This window comes from Brassica rapa, chromosome A02, assembly GCF_000309985.2.
Source record: "Brassica rapa cultivar Chiifu-401-42 chromosome A02, CAAS_Brap_v3.01, whole genome shotgun sequence".
In the NCBI taxonomy this organism is placed as follows: Eukaryota; Viridiplantae; Streptophyta; class Magnoliopsida; order Brassicales; family Brassicaceae; genus Brassica; species Brassica rapa.
Genome location: NC_024796.2, coordinates 5,278,171 through 5,289,730, shown reverse-complemented (window position 1 = coordinate 5,289,730; position 11,560 = coordinate 5,278,171). Strand labels below are relative to the sequence as shown.

The 11,560-nt window shown below is 37.4% G+C and overlaps 2 protein-coding genes and 1 long non-coding RNA gene across 4 annotated transcripts; 2 read left to right on the top strand and 1 right to left on the bottom strand.

The window, feature by feature from the left end:
- Window positions 1-117: 117 nt before the first annotated feature.
- LOC103851564 (receptor-like protein kinase At5g59670) lies at window positions 118-5,265 on the top strand. The gene is given in 14 exon segments (XM_009128433.3): window positions 118-1,244; window positions 1,363-1,903; window positions 2,050-2,174; window positions 2,177-2,515; window positions 2,632-2,776; window positions 2,874-2,945; window positions 3,069-3,140; window positions 3,213-3,281; window positions 3,379-3,542; window positions 3,837-4,066; window positions 4,164-4,290; window positions 4,353-4,418; window positions 4,506-4,695; window positions 4,800-5,265. Coding segments are annotated over 14 exon segments (2,622 nt in total). The 5' UTR covers window positions 118-1,162; the 3' UTR covers window positions 5,200-5,265.
- On the bottom strand, window positions 1,971-8,702 carry LOC117131768. The gene is made up of 2 exons (XR_004455100.1): window positions 8,624-8,702; window positions 1,971-2,224 (listed from the first exon to the last, which is right to left on the bottom strand). It is a non-coding gene; the product is annotated as an uncharacterized LOC117131768 (long non-coding RNA).
- LOC103851565 (probable LRR receptor-like serine/threonine-protein kinase At5g59680) lies at window positions 5,561-11,468 on the top strand. 2 transcript variants are annotated; one of them, XM_009128435.3, is made up of 13 exons: window positions 5,561-7,430; window positions 7,549-8,089; window positions 8,436-8,917; window positions 8,987-9,131; window positions 9,234-9,305; window positions 9,399-9,470; window positions 9,594-9,662; window positions 9,742-9,905; window positions 9,993-10,240; window positions 10,322-10,448; window positions 10,568-10,633; window positions 10,720-10,909; window positions 10,991-11,468. In XM_009128435.3, the coding sequence occupies exons 1-13, from the start codon at window positions 7,349-7,351 to the stop codon at window positions 11,397-11,399; spliced, it is 2,667 nt and encodes an 888-aa protein (XP_009126683.1). In that variant the 5' UTR covers window positions 5,561-7,348; the 3' UTR covers window positions 11,400-11,468. The 2 variants fall into 2 exon arrangements, with proteins under 2 accessions (XP_009126683.1, XP_033140135.1); XM_033284244.1 differs by having other exon boundaries at window positions 9,742-9,947; window positions 10,038-10,240.
- Window positions 11,469-11,560: the final 92 nt, after the last annotated feature.

The window sequence follows — 11,560 nt, the reverse complement described above, 5'->3', positions numbered from 1 at the left end:
ATAGTGGTCTGACCAAGAAACTACTGTTGCTCCAATTACGACATTAATTAGCCCTGTTCTTTTTGTAGACGCAGCGGCAGCGTCTGGCTTTAAAGAAAATACGAAGGAAACAGTTTTTTTTACGGCATCCTCATTTAATTGATGTCGCTGCCTTTTGTAAAAGACCACCACATGCTCCATTTTTTCGGACGCTGGATTTTACAGCGTCACAAATCCCAGTTGGCGTCTTATTCTATAAACAGTGAAAGAGAGGATTCATTCACGATCAAATGTATTTTTTAAGACCGGAGGCTGCCTGCCGCCGCCGCGTCTACAAAAGAACAGGGCTATTGTCCCAAATCAACTTCTCTGGAAGAACTAAAAGAAGAAGAATATGGTTGTCATTTCTTATTGACTTTTATCTCTGCTCCCAAACAATGACGCTAAGCACCTGCGATTAAGACTATAAATTAATGAGAGCAGTGAAAGAAAGCATTCTTGTTGGACTAGTTAATCTTATATAATTGAGTCTCCTTTGATGTAACACTTTATTCCTTAACGTAATTCTAGTATGCTACTTATTCTCCCATCAATATTTGAACACGTTCATCTTAACCCTCACCTTCTGTATTCTATGTAGAGTTCTAAAAGAAGCTCAAAAGTGGTGCATATGTTCATAGATTGTCAGATTCCATAATTAAGAGACTACCATAAGCTTTGTAGAGTTATCTTTAATATATTGCATGTTTTATTATATCTACTTAAGCAAAACTGTTGACTTTCTCAAGTTCGTAACCTTGACTTTTCTTTTGGCTCGGAGGTATGGTTGCCCCCTGCGATATCATATGTCTTCGTTTTGTCGAACCATGTTTTATCTTTGAGAGCTTCACGTGGTTTATGTTTGACTTTGCATTTGTGTTCATACTCACGTTAACTTGTGATTTAAAATCAATAACTGAAAGACTTTTGCGAAGGACTATATCATGTCACGTAACGTTACAGCAACATCCCTATTAAGAAGTATATTCTTGTTTTTATTATGGAGAATAGCAATATCTACGCACCATTGACTTGTTAAAGTCTTTCTTTTAGTCAATGATTTGGGTTTGCTTATTTGTTCTCTATTTATCTTTCATAACTTAGCCAACGAGTTTCTTTATTTCTCTTGGGAGTTAAAGAGAATATGGAGAACTATCTTCGGCTTTTATTGGCGTTATTTGCAGCTTTTGCCATTACTAGTTTTATTCAAGCTCAAGAACAACAAGGTACCAGATATCTTCTTTGTTATATATACCTTCCTAGCTACTACTAAAGTTTCTTTAAAATTTTTTAATTTTTACTGCACTGGTGTTCATGGTCAATCTTTACCATGTCTGCAAGCAGGGTTCATCAGTTTGGATTGTGGGCTACCTGCAAATGGACGGTCCCCTTATAATGATACTTTTAGCAGGCTGCACTTCTCCTCGGACGCAACATTCATCCAGAGTGGAAAAACTGGTAAAATTCAGTCAACTCTGGTGAGTAGATTCATGAAGCCATACACAACGCTGAGGTACTTTCCAGATGGTATACGGAACTGCTACAACCTGAATGTGGAGAAGGGGAGTAAATATCTGATCAGAGCTACTTTTATATACGGAAATTACGATGGTCATGACATTAAACCAGTCTTCGATCTTTATCTTCGACCTAATCTATGGGCCACGATAGATTTGGAAAGAGCGGTGAATGGTACACGGCAAGATATGTTACACATCCCAACATCAAACTCGTTGCAGATTTGTCTTGTTAAGACTGGCGAAACTACACCACTAATATCGGCTTTGGAATTACGGCCAATGGAAAATGTTTCTTATAGCACTGAATCTGACTCCCTGAATCTTTACAACATGTATTATCTTAGCAAGTCAGGATCTCAGATACGGTAAGTAGACTTCAACTTAACAATGGCTCTTCTTGTTTTTATTTTTCGGCTTCTCTGTTTCTTTTTGTCTATATATTTTCTTTTGTGTGAATTATAGAGTTCCTTGACATTTTACGTTGCTAAAACAACATTTCATCACTACATAGGTACTCAAGAGATATCTATGACCGGATATGGAGATCATACTTTAAGATGGAATGGACGCAGATTTCCACCGATCTCGATGTGGTCCATTCCAACAAATATGCTCCACCGATAGATGCACTAAGATATGTACTAATGCCAGTGCGCCATTGACGATTGAATGGAGTTCAGCAAATCCTGATGCCCAATATCACTTATACGCACACTTTGCTGAGCTCCAAGATTTGGAGGCAAATGAAACCAGGGAGTTCAGCATGGTATGGAATGGACAACATTATTATGGCCCTCTAGTTCCGTTGAAGTTAAATTTACTAACTATCTTTAATAAGTCACCAAGAACTTGCAATGGAGGGAAATGCAATGTTCAGTTGATAAGAACTAACAGATCAACTCTTCCACCACTACTTAATGCTTTTGAAGTCTTCACAGTTATTCATCTTCCACAGTCCGAAACAGATGAAAGCGACGGTATGTGACTTTCTAGTACCAGATTATGCATTTAAAGTCTTATGTTTTTTATTCATATAGTAAGAAAAAAATATAGATGCAATAGATTACTCAAGACACAAACCTTTTCATGTCAGTGAGTGCTATAAAAAGCATCGCAACAAGCTATGCACTGAGTAGAATCAACTGGCAAGGTGATCCGTGCGTCCCTCAACAGCTCAGGTGGGACGGTTTAAACTGCACCAACGCGGTTGCGTCCATGCCACCAAGACTCACTACTTTGTAAGTCTAAAGTTTTGTTGTACTTTCCCTCACAGACTCTTCAATATTTGATAGTATTCCTGGTCACTAACACTTAAAATCTGATTCTGAACACTAGAAACTTGTCTTCAAGTGGTTTAACTGGAACAATAGCAGCTGCCATTCAAAACCTTACGCAATTAGAAAAACTGTAAGTATTAAGATTGTTTAATTAAGGCGAGAAATTGGTATTAAGGATGGATAGCTGGATGGATGGGAATAAATGTGATAACGTCCTTCCATGTATTAATTTATTCTGTCTTTCTAACATTAGGGACTTGTCGAATAATAACTTGACTGGAGGAGTGCCTGAGTTTCTAGGCGACATGAAATCGTTGATGGTCATGTATGTGATTCTCTAGATATATTTTCCAGTAGATTTTAAAATTTCACCTCATGTAAGAGTCGTTTTTAACAGAAATTTAAGCGGGAACAATCTTAGTGGTTCACTTCCTCAAGCCTTTCAAAGGAAAGGACTAGAGCTATCGTAAGAAAATTTCCACATAGCTTTTGAAATTTATCATTCGTTACCTATAACCCTTTTGGTGCATTTGTTGTCCTGAACAACCCTTGTCTTGTTGTAGTGTTGAAGGAAACCCAAGACTTTGTCTCTCTGATCCATGTAAAAAGCCAACTAAGAAGAAAGTTGTTGTGCCAATTGTTGTATCAGTTGCTTCCGCAGCCACTGTCATTTTTGTAGTGGTTCTTTTTCTTGTAGTCAGAATGAAAAACCCAAGTATTATGGAAGGTAATTGCAAGAGATCCTCTAATGACATTCTAATGCAACTCTATTTTCTCCTCTTATCTTTATCTAAAATAGAATAACTCTATTATAACTGTGGATTTGCTCCAATGGTATGGTTCTACAACAAAATTACAATATACAAGAATAGAATATAGAGAAATGTTACTTATAATAGAGTTATTCTATTTTAGAATAGAATATAGAAAAGAAAATAAAGTTGCATTGGAGATAGTGTAAATAAAAACCCATATAAAAATGTTTAAATGCCGTTGATAACATTTTTATCCCGATGTACAGGTCTCCATTTGCTACTGGGGACGTCAATGGCAAATGTTACATTTGCTAATAAGAAAAGCAGAAGGTTCACATATTCAGAAGTCATCAAAATGACAAATAATTTCCAAAGAGTTTTAGGTAAGGGAGGGTTCGGAATGGTGTATCACGGTACTGTAAATATTTATGAGCAGGTGGCTGTTAAAGTACTCTCTCAGTCTTCAACTCAGGGATCTAAAGAATTTAAAGCAGAGGTATTCATAGTTCTACAGAAAAGATTATCAATTAACTTGTGATGTGTTTCTACTGTCCACCAAAGGTTATCCATCTCAATATTTTCTTGACATGAAGGTTGATCTTCTTCTGAGAGTTCACCATACAAATTTGGTGAGCCTCGTGGGGTATTGCTATGAAGGAGATAAATTGGCCCTCATCTATGAGTTTCTGCCCAATGGAGACTTAAAACAACATTTGACAGGTAGCATTTGCTCATATAACTCAAAAAAAAAACTCGAACGGATCTAATGAGCTAATATACAGGAAAAGGAAGTGGATCTATTATCAAATGGAGTGTTCGACTACGAATAGCTTTGGAAGCAGCGTCAGGTTCATAATTTAAAAGCACCGCAAGGAAATATATTGATTCAATTTATTTACAGCAAATCAGTTGGTACACATGATTCTATTGAATAGGATTGGAGTACTTACATATTGGATGCACACCGCCAATGGTGCATAGAGATGTCAAAACTGCCAACATATTGCTGGATGAAAATTTGAAGGCTAAACTCGCTGATTTTGGACTCTCCAGATCTTTCCAAAGTGGAGGTGAATCTCAGGTTTTGAGCGCAATTGCTGGTACTCTGGGATACCTTGATCCTGAGTAAGTATTATTAGTTTTCATATATACACACAAACACTTGTTCTTGAAACTTTGTGTTAATTCCTTCTTCAATGTTTTAAAATAAGTATGTTGTTGTCATGCAGATGTAACAGTTCAGGTCGTCTGAGTGAGAAGAGTGATGTCTACAGTTTCGGGATTGTGTTGTTGGAGATGATTACAAACCAACCCGTGATTAATCAAACTTCAGAAATTTTACACATAACACAATGGGTTGGCTTTAAGATCAGCCGAGGTGATATTATTGAGATTATGGATCCAAACCTTGGCAAAGATTATGACTCTAATTCTGCATGGAGAGCTCTTGAGCTGGCATTGTCATGCGCGAATCCTTCTTCCTCAAAACGACCATCCATGTCTCAGGTTATTCAGGAGCTAAAAGAGTGTATAGTGTGTGAAAACTCGAGGGTAAATGATAATCAAGGCTTGGAATCTCAAGCAATGAGCATTGGCTTGGACTCTTCGATGGATCCCATGGCAAGATAGTCCCGAGTGTTGTCTACTTGTGATACTTAAAATGGAAGCAACAAATCAATAATAAATTATACTTTTGCTTTGTTTTGTTTTGTAAACATTACATGTTTACATGTTTTGTTTTGCTTTGTTCAGTAACATGTCCAGTTCATATTATCTATTCATTTTTGCACGATCATTATACTCTGTTATTTGGCTTCTTTGTTTACTCTTGAGTCTTGATTACATTACCTCTAAGAGCTGTGATAATGGCTCCTGTGTTTTATTACATTCAATTGCTTTTTATAACTTTATTGCTGTCTTTGAAACGAGAGTAGGTCTCTCAACTCTAGTCAACGACCATTAGAAAGTTGAATTTTTTTCTGAACATTTCTCCATACGTCACAGCGGTGAGTCTGGTGGCTATTAATACCAAATATCCTTTGTGTGTGACAGTAAACAACTATTTTCTGACCAACGTCACTTACCAAGTTCTTGATATTAAACATTCTTCCCATTGTGAAGTTTCACTAGAAAATACTTTTTTTTCATTGACTTGAGAAAGTCTCTGTATTTCTATGTTTAAACATTCTTCCCATTGTGAAGTTTCACTAGAAAACACATTTACTAGCAAGTCTAGCAATTCGGAGATTGATCTCAACGTTATCTCTTCTCTGTGCTCTGTATTTCCCTTTTTTCATTCCTCTGCTATTTTCAAGCAGTTTAACTGAAAACTAAAGCGGTTGGCATTCAGAATCTTATGCAGCTAGAGACTGTATAGCGGTGGCAATCAGGACCGGTTCTGAGCAATGCTATGTGAAACATTTGCAACAGTCCTCCGAAATTTTTGAAAAAAATTACATAGACATAAGCCTCTAAAAAATATTTTTAGGCCCCTAAATTGGTAAAAGAAATTTTTTACATAAAACATTGTCACAGATCCCCCAAAATCTCAGAGCCGGCACTGGTGGCAATGAATTGGATGAACATCCATTTTCTAAATTTCATCTTAAAAAGTTTAGGGACTTGTTTTAAGGAAAAAAAAAGTTTAGGGACTTGTCAAATAATAATTTAAATCGCCTATGTAGAGCTATCACCCCCGGGAACTCTTGATGACGAAAGTAACCAGAACTTCAACTTCTTTTACTTATGGGATCTGAGTACAGAGCTCATGATAATGGCTGCTTGTCCGGAATCATTTATCATTAGCTTAAAACATTGAGAGTCAACTTTTAAGCTTTTTGCTGCCTTTTCAGTTCTTGTGAGGTCTAAGCTGTGCATTCATGAAGAAACCAACCAAAAGAAATGTCTACTAGTCATATGAATGAAAGTTGGAGAGGTTGTCTACACGATCAAAAGTCAACGGCCCTTGACTATTTCTCAGATTTTCTTCGTGCGTCATGGTGCTCGAGTCTAGTGGGTATTAAAGCCAACTTGCTGCGTGGTTTGTTTGATACATTCTTTGTACTTAAATATACTAAAGCAAGTTGCATATTATCTGATCAGGAAACTAACTATATACATATACACAATTTCATGATAGTGGTGTTTTGAAACATTGTTACCCTTTAAATATTTATTCTTTCCATAGTGAAGTAGCATCTGAAATAACAGAATACGGACAGTTTCATTCGCTTGTTTATCATTATTCATCTTCTTCAAGCTCAGGTTAAATTGTTATAAACCGGGCTGACTTACTCTTGTTGCTATTTAGTCAGTATATAGGTTATTGTGTGCCTAAAAGCTTTGTATTGAATATGGACTGAAAAAAAAAATCACGTCTACTAAATACACAAGTCAACAACCACCAGAATGTCAACTCTTTGTGACATTTCTTCATGCATCATTGTGGTGAGTCTAGTGGCTATTTAAACCAATATCTTTTCTGTGTGATGGAAAAGTTCTATGAAAGTAAGATGCATTATTGTCTGACAACTATACTGATGTACTATTTCCACAAATGATCTCATTCAACTTCATATTAGCGATGGTTGAACATTGTTATCCTCTTATCCTTATTCCTCTTCTAATGGTGAAGTTGCACTAGAAAACACATTTACTCATTCTTTTTATTGACTTGGAAAAGTCTTTTCTTTTTCAGTTTCGGGTTTGGGTTTTCTTTATATAGTGTCTCCTTTTATCCTCCTCAGCCAATGGTTTTCTTGATTATTCGTAAGAGAATATGGTGAGGTCTCTTGGAATTTTGTTGCTGATAATCAGAACCTTGGCCATCATTCATATTGTTCAAGCTCAGAGCCAGCAAGGTACACACATCTTAGCTGACAAAACAAAATTTATGCCTATTCTTCTTCTCCTCCTTATTGCCATTTTGGTTCTTCTCTGTTTTTTTAACGTTGAACTTTGTTCTATATCGCTTAAAAGGGTTCATCAGTTTGGACTGTGGGCTACCAGCAAATGAACCATCTCCTTATAAAGAGGAGTCAACAGAGCTACAGTTCTCTTCAGATGCAACATTCATCCAGAGTGGAAAAACTGGTAGAATTCATCCAACTCTGGCGAGTAGATTTCTGAAGCCATACACCACGCTGAGGTATTTTCCAGATGGAACAAGGAATTGCTACAACCTACGCGTTGAGAAGGGGAGAAATCATCTGATCAGGGCTAGGTTTCTGTATGGAAACTATGATGGCCTTGACAATAACCCCACGTTTGATCTGTATCTTGGACCTAATCCATGGGCCACTATAGATTTGCATAAGCTAGTGAATGGTACACGAGAAGAGATCATTCACATCCCAACATCAAACAAGTTGCAGGTCTGTCTTGTTAAGACTGGGCCGACTACACCGGTGATATCGACCTTGGAAGTACGGCCCATGGGAAATGATTCTTATAGCACTCAATCTGGTTCTCTGAATCTTTTCTTCCGGTTATATCTTAGTGAATCAAAGACTACCCTAAGGTAACTCAACTCCAACTTAACAAAATATCTCTTGCTTTTGATCTGCTTTGTGTGGCTATGTTCTTCAACTTAACCTAACACTCGGTAGCTTTGTAATGTGTAAGATTACTTCTGGACACTAAACAGACATGTAAGACGAGACACAAAAAAAATGAAACAGAGCAATCTGATAATATTAAAATGGACCAGAATAGAACTATATTACAGTGTTCAAGAGATAGGCGCTAAGCGGGTGGTGATTCAACGCCTAACAAATATAACACTTAATTGGAAGCCGCATTTACATATTATTATCAATTCTTATTTGCTTATTTCACTGCTAAACATTACTGTCTTCCACCTTAAGGTACCCGGACGATGTGTATGATCGCCAATGGACAGCTTATTTTTGGAGAGAGTGGACTCAGATAACCACCACAAGCAATGTGGGAAACGCCAACGACTATGAACCACCAAAAGCCGCACTTGCAACTGCAGCCATACCTACTAATGCTAGTGAGCCATTGACGCTTGAATGGTCTAATACAGATAAACCTGATGACCAATACTACTTGTATAGACACTTTGCTGAGATCCAAGACCTGCGGTCTAATGAAACCAGAGAATTCAACATGGTATGGAATGGGGAACTTATGTCGTCTGACCCTTTAGTTCCAGACGAGTTAAAGATAACTACCATCTTAAGCCTGACGCCAAGAACCTGCGCTAAAGGGGAATGTAGTTTTCAGCTGAAAAGAACCAACAGATCAACCCTTCCACCTCTACTTAACGCTTTTGAAGTCTACACAGTTATCCAGTTTCCACAGTCTGAAACAAACGAAAGCGAAGGTATGTTTCAGTGTCTTTCCAGCCTAATTAGTTATATCCATTTAACAATCTTGAAACTATTTATGTCAGTGGTTGCTATTAGAAACATTGAAGCCACTTATGGATTGAGTAGAATCAACTGGCAAGGCGATCCATGTGTCCCTTCACAGCTTATGTGGGACGCTTTAAACTGCAGCCATGTGGATATCTCCACACCACCAAGAATTACTTCCTTGTAAGTCATAAGTTCACTAGCACACATGCACACACATCTATTATTCAATCAGTGATAGTTAGTATTATCATTGACACTTTTGGATGTGGCTTCTATCACCAGAAACTTGTCATCAAGTGGTTTAACTGGAAACATAGCAGCTGCCATTCAAAACCTTACTCTACTAGAAAAACTGTAAGAATGTCCCTTGGAAGGCAACACTTGTTATATGTGTGCAAAGAAATCTAATGTGTAATAACATATCATATTCTCGCCTACAAACTTTAGGGATTTGTCGAATAATAACTTGACCGGTGAAGTGCCTGAGTTTCTAGGCAACATGAAACTATTGTTGGTGATGTAAGTTTTTCTCAAGCATACTTTCTAATATCTTTCAAATTCCCTGATCATGCTCACGTATGTATCAAACTTATTTTCTAATGCTTTTTAATTCCACATGGGATCTTGTTTTTTGCTATGCAGAAACTTAAGCGGGAATGATCTCAATGGTTCAATTCCTCAATCTTTACAAAGGAAAGGACTCGTACTATCGTAAGAAACTGATCTCTCATATCTAGTGAACTTTTCTTTGTACGTTTGATGTGTTGAAACAACACTTGTTCTCTTGTAGTCTTGAAGGAAATCCAAGGCTTTTTCCCTCTGGTTCACCCGAAAAAACACATAAAAGGACCCTTTTAGTGCCAATTGTTGCATCTGTTGGTTCTGTAGCTATCCTCATTGCCGCATTGGTTCTTTATCTTGTTCTCAGAAAGAAAAAGCAGCCTACTGTTGAAGGTAATTTTCAAGAGAGATTATCCAATAAGGACGCCATAATACTAATGAAACTGGTTTTTTTCTAACCCCTAAGTTCTGATCAAGCAGTTGTTCGCCCGCCACCAAGTAGGCCTACTGTGAATGTAACAAATGCTAATTCACCTGAGCCATCAATCGAGACGAAAAAGAGAAGGTTTACTTATTCAGAGGTTATAAAAATGACAAACAATTTCGAAAGAGTCGTAGGGGAAGGAGGATTTGGTGTTGTCTGTCACGGTACTGTCAATGGTGAACAGGTAGCTGTTAAGCTACTATCTCAATCATCAACTCAAGGGTACAAAGAGTTCAAAGCGGAGGTATTCGTAGTACAATCCTTCCAACTAATATATGTTTTTAACATGACATGTGTTATTCACTTCTTGTTTGGTGAATTATAGGTTGACCTTCTACTGAGAGTTCACCATACGAATTTGGTAAGCCTTGTTGGATATTGTGATGAAGGAGACCATTTGGCCCTCATCTATGAGTTTGTACCTAATGGAGACTTAAGACAACATCTAACAGGTAAAATATATGTCTATAATTTTTTATAATGATTTATTACATCTACATATATAAGTTCATAATTAAATATATGTACTTCCTAAAATCTCGAAAGGGTCTAATGATCTATTATTACACAGGAAAAGGAGGCAGGTCTGTCGTCAACTGGGGTATTCGGCTAAGAATAGCTGTGGAAGCAGCACTAGGTTTGTACTAAGTTAAACCGTAGGACTAAAATATTACTATATTGGTTTTACAATAATCAGTTGATATAGATGAATCCATTGCGTAGGTTTGGAGTACTTACACATTGGATGCACACCACCAATGGTTCACAGAGATGTCAAAACTACAAACATATTGTTGGACGAGCATTACAAGGCCAAACTGGCTGATTTTGGGCTCTCCAGGTCTTTCCCAGTTGGAGGTGAATCTCATGTTTCGACAGTGGTTGCTGGTACTCCTGGTTACCTAGACCCTGAGTGAGTAATTAACATTACAATGTGCTATAATTTGTTCTCATTTTCAATGTTTGAGAAGTATACCATTTTCTTGCCTTGAAGGTATTACCATACAGGCCGGTTGGGTGAGAAAAGTGACGTTTACAGTTTCGGCATTGTGTTATTGGAAATGATCACAAACCAATCAGTGATTGATCGAAACCGCAGAAATTCTCACATAACACAATGGGTTGGGTCTGAGCTCAAGGGAGGAAATATTGCAAATATCATGGATCCAAACCTTCACGGGGATTATGATTCTCGCTCTGCCTGGAGAGCTCTTGAGCTGGCAATGTCGTGCGCGGATCCAACTTCAGCAAGACGACCAACGATGTCTCATGTTGTTATAGAACTAAAAGAGTGTCTTGTATCTGAAAACTCAAGGAGAAATACGAGTCGACGAACGGATTCACTGAGCTCCACTGAAGTGAGCATGACCTTTGATAGCGGTATGATTCCCAGGGCAAGATAGTGTGTGTCGCACGTATCACAAATACAAGAAGCTCTGTGTGTATTTTGTGTGCTTATTGGGTTTTTTTCAAATTATGTAAAGAATATATATATATATTGCTGAATTATTTGAAAGTTGTTCTTGTGATAGTTTTGTTTATATAATATATATATAGTTTACCT

Excerpts from the sequence above, each read along its gene's own strand:
- LOC103851565 (XM_009128435.3), top strand. The coding sequence starts at position 7,349 with ATGGTGAGGTCTCTTGGAATTTTGTTGCTGATAATCAGAACCTTGGCC. Across the intron at positions 8,090-8,435 it reads GAATCAAAGACTACCCTAAG|GTACCCGGACGATGTGTATG; the intron begins GTAACTCAACTC and ends TTCCACCTTAAG. Across the intron at positions 10,449-10,567 it reads CTTAAGACAACATCTAACAG|GAAAAGGAGGCAGGTCTGTC; the intron begins GTAAAATATATG and ends ATTATTACACAG.